At 35.5% G+C, this 13,770-nt stretch overlaps 1 protein-coding gene across 1 annotated transcript; it reads right to left on the reverse strand.

Annotated features, from left to right (window-relative positions):
• Positions 1-263: 263 nt before the first annotated feature.
• LOC131876495 (uncharacterized) lies at positions 264-6,526 on the reverse strand. The gene is made up of 6 exons (XM_059221911.1): positions 6,207-6,526; positions 5,852-6,017; positions 3,732-3,816; positions 1,015-1,477; positions 600-912; positions 264-332 (listed from the first exon to the last, which is right to left on the reverse strand). Exons 1-6 carry the CDS (start codon positions 6,524-6,526, stop codon positions 264-266), a joined length of 1,416 nt encoding a protein of 471 aa, XP_059077894.1.
• Between the last annotated feature and the right edge of the window lie 7,244 nt (positions 6,527-13,770).

The raw sequence follows: 13,770 nt of genomic DNA on the forward strand, positions 1-13,770 counted from the left end.
GGGTGGCTCGAGGCCCCTAAAAAAAAATGACGATATTCCCTTTCCTCTCTCAAATACCTGATTTTGGTCATGCAGTAATATGCACCTTCTAAAAATAATATTTGCTTTACCTCTCTCACTGCTTGATATATTGTTTCTTTTCCTTCATTAAATTTTTCTTGAGAGTTATCATCATATTCTTCAAAGAGAATTAAAAGATGATTCACTCTAGAAATATAATTATTCATACTTCCCAGAAATATGATACAAATGATACTCCCTGTTTATGCATAGAAGAAATGCTTCAGATATTGAGCATGAACCAGGAACTCCTCAACTCGCCCATCCGTGTCCTACAAAAAGTAATAATTTTCTCCATTGTTATTAGAAATAATATAGGGTCCCAGCCATAAGGCATCAAATTTTCCATGCTTTCCTTTATCTTGATCCTTAGCATTCCACTTCAGCACCCACTCTCCTTCCTTAAATGACCAATCACTAGATTTTTTGTCATGAAGATTTTTAACTTTCTGCTATCTCTACAAATTCCTTTCTAGAGCTTCTCTTCTACATTCATCCAACTCAGCTAGCTACATAAATCGATCATTCATGAAATTCACCTCCTTTGGATCATTCTTTGAAACAAATTTGTACACTGGCAGTAAGTTATTCAATGGTAACCTGACTTCTTTACCATACACCAATTCATAAGGAGCAAAACCAATGGATTTTTTAATTGTAATTCTATCAGCCCACATAGCCAGACTTAATTTGGAATCCCAAGCTCTTTTATTTTCCCCTAGCATTCTTTTAATGATCTTTAGTAGATTTTTATTTATAGACTCTGCTTGTCCATTTCCTTGGGGATGATAGGGTGATGAGTATGACAGACTAATCCCATAAGATTCGTAGAAATTCACAAATTCTTTTGATCTAAAGCACATACCGTTATCCACAATGATCTTACAAGGAACTCCAAACCTGGCCAAGATGTTTTCTAGAAGAAACTTTGAGACAACCTTGCTATTAGCCTACCTTGTGGGAATCGCCTCCACCCACTTAGTAAAGTAATCTGTTGCAACAAGAATCCACCTATGTCCACCACTAGACTTGTTAGCTATTTCTCCAATAAAATCAATGCCCCACATTTGGAAAGGCTCTTCTGCATTCACAGGTCTGAGAGGAATGGCCCCATTGTACTTGAGTTTGTCTGAGAACTTCTGACAAGCCTCACATTTTCTGACATATGCGTGACAATCCTTGAAGATGCTTGGCCAGTAATACCCTGCATTCAAAATCTTTTGGGCTATTGTTTTTGCTAAGAAGTGTCCTCCACAGACTCCATCATGTAAATCTTTCAATACCATTGGTGCCTGCACAACATCCAGACAAAACAACAAAACACCATCTCTGTTCCTCCAATACAAGTATCCTTTGATAAGCACATATCTAGATGACTGTAACTTCACAGTTCTTTTCTGATTATCATTAAAACTATCTGGACATTTTAAATATTTTAAATAATACACAATGTCAGTATACCAAGGGCATTTTTGGATACTCATCTCTACATCTTCCATTTCTACCTGATTTATCTAAACTGCCTCCAAGTTAGATTCTACCATAAGTTGAGCCAGACCTTGCCCTCTTACCAGTTTGGTAATTTGGATATCTATGTTGAATTCTTCGATTTGATTAATCCATCTGCATCTTCGTCCTGTTGTTTCTGTCTATCTAAAAATATCCTTAATAGCAGCGTTAGGCACGTATGCAACAACAGTGGCTCCTACCATGTAGTACCCCTTCTCGATCGGACTTATTAGACTGATTTTGTGTTGCAGTTTACTATTCAGTGACACTTTATTGCTCGTCATTTTTGCAGATGTATTTGATATTATTTCATGTTTATCTGGATATTGGATGCATTTGTTATTTTCAGTATTTCCGTATTAGTGATTTCTAGTATTTCATGGATTATTGCTCGTACTGACATCTTACTTTATCTAGGCGATGTGTCATATATATGTTGCGTGTTTGCTATTGTATTGGATGCAAGGGGACGATTTTCCTTCACTCGTTTCGATGAGACAGGGAACGTCGCGATTCTCCTTCATCGGTGTGTGTGTCGTGTATTCTATATTTATATGCATGTATGTGTGCTTCGATGATGCAGGATATTGCAGGTACAAGTACTGGGTGGTACGGGGTATCGTCTCCACCTGGCTTCACAGGTCTGAGCGTGCCTTATATGTCTGATGGGAGTGGAGGAGATAGCTTTTGACCCTAGTCCTTACCTCAGTCCTTATTTTGTGAGTGCCGTCAGTCAGTCGTTCATCCCTTTTGTTCGAATTTCAAGTCTTTTTGCTTTCCTCGATTTGCATGCCATAGTGGTTCGGTTATTTATTTAAAGTTTAAGTTGTCATTATTTGTTGGCTTGAGCGATTTATTCCTTATTATGCCTTATGTCTTGAATCAAGCTTAATTGATTAGTTTATTAGATTTTAACTTTTAGTTGCTTATTTTGGCAAAGTAATCGTGTTTAGATCCAACGGAAGAAGTAAAATAAATTAGTTAATTGCTTTTAATATATGCAAATAAAGCTAACTCATTGTTTTCCTATTTAGTAGAAAAGTTGATTTAATTGCTATTTATGAAAAATGTAATTTTCAAAAAAGAGGGAATTTTCATTTATTTGTTTTGAGGAATATGAAAAAGAAAAAGAAAAGAAAAGAAAGTCAATTGTGGGATTTTAATGTTTTTTTTAAATAGAAATATTGCAACCTAGAAAATTAGGTTAAAGAGATTGTCTTACAAAATTACCTTGGAGGAGATTTTGGGGGTTATGCTTATTTTGGAGGAGGAGAAAGAAATTCTGGAAAAATTGCTTGAAGGGTGGATTTGGGTTTGAACTATTTGGGATTCCTGCTGAAGCATACCATTCCTGCTTGGAAATCATAGAGGTTGGTTGAATCCTTGTTTATTTCAACAAAAAAATCCTTGCTTTCTTCCCATTTTCTGTTATTTGTTTAAAAGCTTGAATTGTGAATTTTGGGTGTTGAGTGTTTGTTTGTCATGGGTTTGTGGAAGAAGGATTCTATCAATTTGTTATCAAAATTCCAAACTCAAACTTTCTCCATGTAGTTTCTTAACTTAATTTATGTTGTTTCATCTTTGCTTGTGCAAGAAATTTCTTGGTTTATTATGCTGTTTGTAATTGGAAATTTTGTTGGGTTTTAGTAGTGTTATGCTGGCAAAATTTTGCCAAGCATTCATAAAATACCTCTCCTTGGTAATTTCCAGTTTAAAATGGTGGTTATGAGTTAATTTTTCTCTTGTTCATGCTTGTTGGGAGCCAAGAAATTCAATTGGAGGTTAGAGATTAATTCTATTCCCATTTAATTTGAATTTTAGAGTGAACTGGGCTGATTTGAATGAAATTTTATTGCCCCTGTTTTGTCTCAGAAGATTTTGTTTGGTTGCTGGTAAAATTTGGCATTACCAGTGACTTCTACATTTATCTTTTTGTTTGTATGTTTGATAAAAATGATAGGGCTGGGAAATTAATTTTTACTTTGTGTTAACAGAGGTTTTCACCTCTATCTCTGTTTTTAGTTTTTAGTTTTTTATGGTCTCAGTCATTTTTATTTAAAAACGAGTTTTAAATTGTTTATTTACACAAAAAAATTAATTAAATTTGAAAGCAAATTCATTGGGGGCGGTGGCGGGGAGCTGGGCTCGACCCAGCCACGCACCCGACTCTCCTTGCAGCCTCACTGCTTTCCCCATGACTGAGGATGCAGCAAGCGCTGCATTCCCCAGTCTGGGAACAGCAGCAAGCTGCCGTGGGTGTTTGGGGGCCCCACGTTGGGGTTTAAAAATTGTTTTTTTAATATTTATTTTTATTTTTAAAACAAGGAAATAATATTATAATTTTGTTAAGTGTTTTAAATGAATTCAATAGTGTTATTTGCGTGTTTAATATTAAGTGATAATATATTGTTATTTATACAATAATAACAATATGTTATTATTTAATATTAAATAATAATAATGTGTTAATTGTAGTTTATAATGATGTTAAGATTAATTAGTAATTTTTCGATTTAGTGATGAGGATTATTTGCTTGGTATTGTGAAAATTAAATAAAATGATTTAGAGGTTAGTAATAATGTTGGAATTAAGGAAAGTTTAGGTTAAATTTGATATTAGTGTTGTTATCCAGGTATTGAAAAATAATCGTATGATGATTGTATTCGACAAATAGTTGTTATTTGGAATTATTTTATATTAGCCGATATATACATTTGTTTAAATTGATTTAAATGTTGACTGCTTAAAGAAAGATTGCTTGTGTAGGATCTGGTGTTTTTAATAATTGCAGACTAGTTGTTTTAATGTCGTCGCATTATGTTTAAAATTGTCATTATGTTGTCGATGTTTACCCTTGGTCAGGTGTCGATGTTCAAACCTTGAGGAAGTGAGCTATTATGTGTTATGTCCCTAATGGTCAACTCTGGGTTTGTGACTGTGAGTCCTCCACCTGTGTTATGTCTGGATAATTTATGGTTGTTAGTCCACCATAGAGTTCTCATAGATAGTCTTATCCAGTTAGTGACCTAGTAGAGAGAGTGGCTTTCGGGCGGGGGCCGCACCCAAAGTGGATGGCAAGATAACCCCTCGAAGGTCAACTATTAAGTGATAACATAATAATATGATTAGGGGGTGGGTAGTTATTAATTTAATTAAGATAATGCACCCCGTACACGGTTGAGTGCTTGTATAGGCTCAAGGTGTTTGGGAAGGCCTGGAATGGCAAAGCTACCACCTTGTCTTCACGAAAGGATGGTAGGGTCCGCATGATGCTTAGATGGAGCCGGGGGTTCGGGAGAGGTTACCAGGATAACCCATGATGGGGGCCGGGACCTATGGAGACCTACCTAGGGTAACCATGTTAAGCCATGTGATGACACTCTCTCTCTAGGGTCGCTAGTGTTTTGTGAGTCGAGTCACTTGTGTACTGCGGAGTCATGTGTACTGTTGTACTTTTCTTGCTTGCTTGAGGGTCTTCTGCTATCTCCTAGCACGGTGGGGTGGTTCCATTATGGGATCACATGGTCGGGTGGTAGTGCCACTTCCCATCGGATATCTTGTTCCTACCTTCACGCGAGGATTGGCTTCGCCGGTGCATCTTGGTTCTTGCTTCGTGTAGCACTTATGTTCTTGATTTTGTACCTTGGGGCCCGTGTGGTCATTGTATCAGCAACTTGTAACCTTTGTATTTTATTGTTCTATGGAAGCCATGTAATTTATGGAATATTGTAATTTAAGTTCATGGGATATATATTGTTTCAATTATCTTTCCTATTATGTATAAATGAATCTTTGGAAGTATGTATGTTGTAATTCTTTAAGCCTAACTTTTGGAGATCAATTTATGAATATGAATTATTTAATCGTTATTGGCTTTCCTTAATTTAAATGAATGATTGGATTAATATTGTGATGTGGTTTTATTTAGAAGTAATCTTCATTGGTAACCCTTTAGGATGTAATGTTAGTCTTCCACTTATGTTAATTATTGAGCAAAGTTATGATTATTTCCTTTAATCTTTAAAAAAAAATTATTGCGCCTTTTAGTTGCCTTGTTGTGTTGCTATCCTTTAGGGTTCCTGGCGGGGCATTACATACCAAATAAGGTCTAAAAGATTTTATTGCTTTAACTAGAGCATAAGCCTATTTTTCATTAATGTCATAATTCAATTCTGAAGCTTGCAAAGACTTACTGAAAAATGCTATTGGCTATTCTTGACCTTCTTCATTTTTCTGCAACATAACAACAACAATAGTATGGTAAGATACAAATGAGAATACCTGGAATGGCTTGGAAAAGTCAAGTGACTTAAGGACTGGGGCCTCCTTAATTTCTCTTTTGATGCTCACAAAATCCTCAAGCGCCTCATTTGTCCATTTTACCTCAGCCTCCTTCTTCATCATTTTGGCTATGGGTTTAACAATTTCAGCAAAATTCGATACAAACCTTCTCACAAAATTAATCTAACCAAAAAATGATTGAATAGCTTTGACCATCTTTGGAATCTGTATTTTATCTATAGCTGCTACCCTCTCAGGATCAATCCTTACACCATCCTTAGATATGATATGACCTAATAGCTTCCCTTCAGTAACACAAAAATAACATTTTTTAGGATTGAGAGAAATACCATACTCCAATGCTCTTATGAATATCTTCTCCAAGTCGTTGCAGTGATCATTTGCTTTCTTCGAGTATGCAGTCATGTCATCTTGATATATTGCTAAGATGAGATCAATAATTCCTTCAAAGGCAACATCCATGGGCCTCTGGAAAGTGGCTCTTGCATTTGTTAGTTTAAAAGGCATTCTTGCATATACATATGTACCCCATGGGGTAGTAAAAGCAGTTTTATGTTTTTCAGATTCTTTAACTTTGACCTGATTGTAACCAAAAAACCCATCCATCATGGACAATAATTCATTACCAGTAACTTTTTGCAACAAAGCTTCCATATTAGGCAAGGCATAATTATCTTTTAATGAAGATACATTTAGATTCCTAAAATCCACACACAATCTAATATCTCCATTTTTCTTCCTAACTGGTACCAGATTTGACACCCATGTTGAGTGTCTTATTGGTTCAATAATACTTTCATTTGGCATCTTCATCAATTCTTCCTTCATCTTTGGAGCCAAAGTGGGATTTATAGGTCTCTACTTCTGCCTAAAATGTTTTGCATCTGGTTTCAATGGTATCTCATGCTAGAATAGATCTTCTCTGTATGCCTTCAAATCATCATAGGACTATGCAAAAACATGTCTATACTTTCTTAACAAATTTACTAATTGTAATGCCCCATCAAGAACCCCAAAGGAAAAACATCATAATCTATGCAACTAAGGGTGAAATAAGTTTTTTTTTTTTTAAATTAAGTGCATGAATTTAAACCTTAGCACACCTAATAACATAGTGGAAGTCTAACACTTGAGTTTCCTAAGGGTTACCAATGAATTTTACTTCATAAATTAAATATTGAAGATAAAATTTCCACAATGAAAGAATCTAAAATACTTCAAGCAATCATATATTATATATACAACAAAATTAAGTCATTGAAGTAGCATACTTTACAATATTTCTTTGCTTTCAATATTCGAAAATACATGTTTTCAAAAAGGAAATTACATCATGAGCTAAAATGTTACAAAATGAAAGTTACATAAAGTTTCTTTTCAAAACCTCTAGTCTTCAACTAAATAATGGATAGGAACAAGAGTCGGTACATGAATCATGATCCAAGAACATCAGCGAAGTCCTTACTCACCTGAAGATATGTACCAGAACATCTGATGGGAAGTGACACTACCACCCGACCATGTGATTCCAAAAGGGAACCACCCCACCGTGCTGGAGATAGTAGATAACCCTCAAGCAAGCAAAATGAAATAAGAACGAAAGGACTACAAGAATCCACTTACAATCATGTGACCCAACTCACAAAACACTAGTGAATCTAAGGAGAAAGTGTCATCGCATGTCTTACAGTGGATACCATGGTACAACCTCCATAGGTCCCAGCCCCCATCCTGGGTTATCTTGGTAACCTCTCCCGAACCTTCGATTCCAACTAAGACTCATGCGGACCTTACCAATCCTCTCACGAAGACAAGGTGGTATGTTTGCCATTCTAGGCCTTCTCGCTACATTATGAGTCCTGTACTAGCACTCACCTATGTGCGAGGCACATTGTTTTATTTAACTTTTATTCTACCCTTCCCTAGTCATTTATTAGATTTTCACTTTCTTAACCAACTTCCAACGGGTTATCCTGTCACCACTTTGGGCACGGTCCCCGTTCGAAAGCCACTTTCTCTCTTAGGACACTACGGGTTAGTTCTATCTACATAACTCTATGGCAACATAGATAGCCATTCCCAATCTTGACGTACCTCGAATGAAAGATACATAATTACTGACCTAAGGTTGACCATTACGAACAACTCACAGTGGCTCATTTCCTTAAGGTTATACATCTAAATAACTTGCCAAGACACAGTACACAAGACATACTAACAACATGACTTAATGTACTTAGTTGCGACCACCATATAAAACAAGGTAATCTTACGTACCAACACCTATCACAAAATTAACATGCAATACGAATATACGTTGCCAAGACATGAAGAACAATATGGTCGGTATAACACAAAATTTTACTCTTATTGACAAGTTTAAGAGTTCAATTACTCTTGTTAACTACTATAGGTATGCCACCTTAATAATTTCCATTTATACAATAGATGAAGATTAAAATAGATATATTTATTTCATCAAGGAAGTCTTATAATAAGACATAATACATTTCTACGTAGAATAATGTCTTTATTTTTATTTATTTATTTATTTTTTTTACACTAGAGTGTTACATCATTCTTCCAGAAAATACGGAGAACTGCACTCGTCAGACTCTACATGATCTAAAGGAGTATATCTTTCATATTTGCTTTCACTCAGGGGAAAGTACCCCATAGACTCATTATGACTTAAGGGGGTATACCCCTCCGATGAGTCAAACCTGATAACTATCGGCTTTTTTGGCGAGCACTCTAGCTTGGGTTCTTTCCCTTTTCCAACAGTAACTTCTTTAGTTGGACTCTGAGTAGGACCTTTATCTATCTCTTTGCTCTCTTCAGGAGCTGGGTTCTCTTCAGGAGCTGGGTTGTCCTCCACATCAGGCTTGATAGGTGTCAAAGAATCTTTCTTGACATTTAAGTAGTGAGCATAACCTGCTACGGATTTGCAAGCTGTCTGTTTGACTCCCACCATCTTTGTAACGTATCAATAGTAAACTATTACTTCCCTGACTCTCCTAGAGCAATGTCTAATAAATCTTAATAAATCTTAATAAGTTGGTTTTGAACGCAACCATACATTTCTTCCATCTAATAACAAGTGTGAAATTTGAACTTAAATACTATTCCACTTCTATAGTCATAACGTATTCACAACTTCTATTATATGATTTTATTTAACAATCCCTAACAATAAATAAAACATAACCATAACTATTTCATAAGTAAGACAATAACATGACATATAATAGAGATTGTAAATATTAATGATCGTAAACTAAGAAATTCCTGACCTATTTGAAGTGTTGATCAATATGCAAGAACTTAATGCCCTCCGCTGATAACTACACCTTGCTTGCGATCCTTTTCACCAATACTTTCCAACCCTATAAAAAAAACAAAAAAAAAACAACTCTCTTGATACTATCAAACACTATCCTCTCTAAACCACTCTCTTGATACTATAAAAACACTATCCTCTCTAACTCTATTCTTCTTTCTACAATCCACCATCCTTCCTTGGATGCCACAAAATGACTTCTCCCCCTTTCCTCTCTATTCACACCCCTATTTATACTAAAAATTACTCATTGCTCCTCCTAAATCTGGGGCTTAGTAATAGTTATTAACTAAGAGTCTTTTACCTCCAACTCTTCTTGTTCCTCCACGTAAGGAGTCCATCTCTAGTTAACTACAGTTCTTTGTGCTCCTTGATCGTGGATATAACAATCATCAGCTTGGAGGAGAGATTGGTTCATTACTTCAAACACTTATGTGTTTGCAAACAGCGAATTGGGTGTTTAATCTGCCAGGTCTTGAGTCGACTACGGTTTATGTTCCAGTCTTCTCCTTATGTGCCAATCTATTCTCCTCCTAAATCGGCCAATCTGTAGTTGAATGAAATGAGTTGCAGCTCGTGGAAGAGTTCGGACATGGAGAAGTGTTTGTTTATCACTTTGAACTGCGAGAGGTGTCATTCATTACCTGATGAGTGCAGCGATAATGGGAGAAAACCTCTTATTGCTCGCTGGCTGTAGTGTTAATGGTGGAAGAGGGAGTACGTGGCTTATGAAGGAGGAGGGTAGTCGGTGGAGTCTACTTCTCCTAAACTACGCCTACCTTAATTCAAACAACTTACCTTTAAACTTGCCCACTACTGTATTAGATCTGCTACGTGGTGATTGGGACAACATTAACCATGAAAGTTTCAGCTTCCAACGTGGAGTATGTTTCATAAAAAGGGAGGAGGGTAGTCATTGTCCGCTGCACATGGAGAAGCCTTTATTTAAAATGGGAGGAGATGTGTATAATGAAAGGGAGGAGGGTGGTCAGTAGTAATACCGACCCCTCCCTTTATTAAGGGGGGGTGGTCGATATTACTATCGACCACCATAATTATTAGTTTACTTAAACTTAAAACCCGCCATTACCTTTTTAAAATTTATTTTATTTTAATTTCATTACTATATTTTTAAGAATTAATTAATGACTTTAATTAATATAAATATATAAATATTAATCCTTCTTAGAAAATTATATTTGTAAATGTATATTTTGGTTTCCAATATTTATATTGAGTTGCTTTTCATATATATATTCAAACAATTGAATTATATATATTACACGTTCGAAAAGTTTATTAAATATGATATATTTATAATTCTACTTATATACATGCATATACAAAAACATAATAGTTTGAATTGATGATATTGTCTAATGATAGTTCATTCACTTAAGCATTCTTTCAAATAACTACATATAAGTGACTATTGCCTTCCGAGTATATTATGTCCTTAAATATATTCAAATGATCGAATTGCAACTATCGAGCTAACAAGTTGATAAAATTCATATCAACTCATACCAAGATATTAACTCATCCTTTATAAACAATATTAAGTCACTAGATCACTTGATTCTTTTTCCTCCAATTACCAAAACTACTCTTTACTCTTATAGACGTAATAAACGTAACAATAACCAATGACATACAAAAATTGGGAACACTGGACACGCAAACTGAGCAAGCATCATGCGACCTTTATAAAGATCAAACAATAAAATATGAAGACCAAACCAAATGACAGAATGACTAACTGAAGGCACTCACCTGAGTGTAACTGACTAAAAATAGGGTCAACTACTATCTCCTTCACTTCCATCGAAAAATATAAGGCATGCTTAGACCTATGTAGCCAGGTGGAGATGATACCCCATACCTACCCAGTACTTGTACCTGCAACATCCTGCATCACCGACAACACATGCATATATACATATATAGAAATTTCAACATACACACCAATGAAGGAGATTCGCGACGTTCCCTGTCTCAGTGAGATGAGTGAAGGAAAATTGTCCCCATGCATCCCATACACTCGCAGATACACAACACACAGTGCATAGTGTTAGTGTAGGTATTTTTGTTCTCCTTATGTTAGGGGGTATTTATTTTTCCTACACATATATTATTAAGCTTGCTTAGTTTATTAGGTATGGTTAATATGAGGACACGTGGTGGAATACATTAGCTACATGTGTAACTCTCCACCTCACATGGGTAGTTGAGTTACACACCCTCTTTTGGCTTGTTGTGCCACCTCTCATAACCACTATTTTGTCATTTCCTAAGTGGGTTATGGGGTAGTTGGGTTTCTCACCCTCTTTTGGCCTTATGTGCCACCTCTTATAACTCCTTTTTTGTTTTCATGTAAGGAGGTTATGCCACATGTTTTGACATTTACCAAGTAGGTAAAAACCTCCCACCTTTTATTGGGTAGTAGGTAAAACCTCCCACTTTTTATGGAGGTGGGAGTTAATGCACCTCTTCGTTGTATATGCTATTATTTTTCTATATAATAAGCAATATACTCTCACCTTCACTAGTTAAGTGATAGCTCGGTGAGAGTCTTCTCTAAATTCTCTTCTTTATCTCTATTTTATTCTCATATCAAATTTATCTTCATTCAGCTATTTTGATCTTCGATCATCCGTTGCTTGGAGTTGCATGTGATCTATGACCGACATCAGATCCTGGCTCGATTCTTGCTTCTCACAGAATTTAACATGGTATCAGAGCCATGTTGTTTGGTATAGCTCATTGCTTTTCTGATTTATTTGAGAGATTTGAGATTGTTAGATAGCTAATATTTTTCTTAAAAACCAAGTATGCTCTTCTCCTGCATTTTTGTGTGATCTGGAGAATCAAAACAGTTTAAAGGAAAATAAGCTTCTAGTTAAATCTAGTTTTATATATGTGTTCTTTGAGATCTGGGTGATTGCAACATTTTTGGTAATATTGGAGGCTTCTTTAGCATTTCCAGAGTGTCCAGAAGGCTTGTGAAAATCATAAGTGACTTTTATTTCACCAAATTCAGAGTTTGGAGAACACAGTAAAAAAAAACAGAGTGAAATATTTTACTAGAGCTGTTTTTATTTCGGCCCTAGTGTTCTAACCTCCGTTCATTTTCAGAAAAAAAGATTTCTGGGTTTTGTTCCCAGCATCGAAAAACTTCTGGATTTTAGAGGGTTTTTCTAGAAAATTGTTTTTTTTTGCAGAAATCAAGTTTCAACAAGGCTTAAGCCATTTTTCTATCAGGGAAATTCAGCAACCTTTCTTAAACGTTGCATTACTTTTGCCTCGGGTGTCAGTTTTTTGCAAATGAGTACTTGATGGAAAGCTAGAAATGAGCACTCTTCATAATTGTAGGTCTTATTGAAATATTCTACCCTTCTTTGTTAGATATTGCAGGTTGAATCAGCTGCATGTTTTTTTTCCCTTCTATAGATCATATCTTTCTTTTCACAACTCTGTTTTACAAAAATGAATAGTTGTTAGAAAGGTATTAAGATACATTGAGCAGCTATAAGGCTAATTTTTTTAGATTTTGTGTTAAATTTATATGTATTTAAACTTTCTATTTTGTCCATTAAAGCCTTAGAAAGCAATGTAATCTGATAAAAGCCTTGTAAATGCACTAATTATAAAGTGCCAACCTTGTAATATTTGGGGGGGGTGATTTCAAAGACTAGTGAAAAGGGGGGGTGTCTCTTGTGTCTTCTTTCTTGCACTCTTCTTGACTCTTTGCAATCTTCTTTTCTTCTATCATGGATGCATCTACAGTTCCACTTTTAACACCATATAATTACTTTGAATGGAAATCTAAGATGATAATATATCTGAAAAGACATGGATATCATCGTGTTACTATGGGACTTGAAACTGAACCTCAAGATGCTGCAGAAAAGATTAAATGGTTTAATAAATGTGATGAAGCTTTTGGTACATTGTGCATGTCAGTCTCTCCTGACCTTCTTTTTCACATTGAATCTGCTACTACACCAAATGTAGTATGGACTACTTTGGGAAACCTCTTTGGTAAGCAGGATGAACTAAGAGGTCATCAATTGGAGAATGAACTCATAGGGTTGAATCCAACCAATTTTGATACTATACAAGACTTCTTCACTAAACTTAAGTCTATAAGATTGCAGTTGGAACAATGTGGAACTAAGAAAGATGATAAGCAACTGATCTTGAGTATTCTTTCTAAGCTTGGTCCTAACTATTCAGTGTTTGTTTCTACATTCTATACTACCAAATGTGCCCTAGGTACCACATTCAAAATGCCTTCTTTAGATGATTTTACTGCAGAACTCACTAGGGAGTAGGACAAATTGGTTCAAATGGGTACAATAAAGCCCTCTAAGTCACATGTCTTAGTTGTAAATCAAGGCACAAAAGAACAGAAAGGGTCTAGTAAGCAAGATAAGAAACAAAAGAACCAAGGAGAGAAGAAGAAAGATCAGAAATCTGCTACTTCAAAAGAAGACAATGAGACCTCCTCATCAAAAGGTGAACAACCTAAGAAGGAGAAGGTCAAGTGTTCTTATTG

This window comes from Cryptomeria japonica, chromosome 6 (assembly GCF_030272615.1).
Source record: "Cryptomeria japonica chromosome 6, Sugi_1.0, whole genome shotgun sequence".
In the NCBI taxonomy this organism is placed as follows: domain Eukaryota; kingdom Viridiplantae; phylum Streptophyta; class Pinopsida; order Cupressales; family Cupressaceae; genus Cryptomeria; species Cryptomeria japonica.

Excerpts from the sequence above, each read along its gene's own strand:
- LOC131876495 (XM_059221911.1), bottom strand. The coding sequence starts at position 6,526 with ATGGAAGCTTTGTTGCAAAAAGTTACTGGTAATGAATTATTGTCCATG. Across the intron at positions 1,478-3,731 it reads GAGGCTGCAAGGAGAGTCGG|ATAGTTTTAATGATAATCAG; the intron begins GTGCGTGGCTGG and ends TAAAATGTCCAG. Across the intron at positions 333-599 it reads CAAAGAATGATCCAAAGGAG|GACACGGATGGGCGAGTTGA; the intron begins GTGAATTTCATG and ends TACTTTTTGTAG.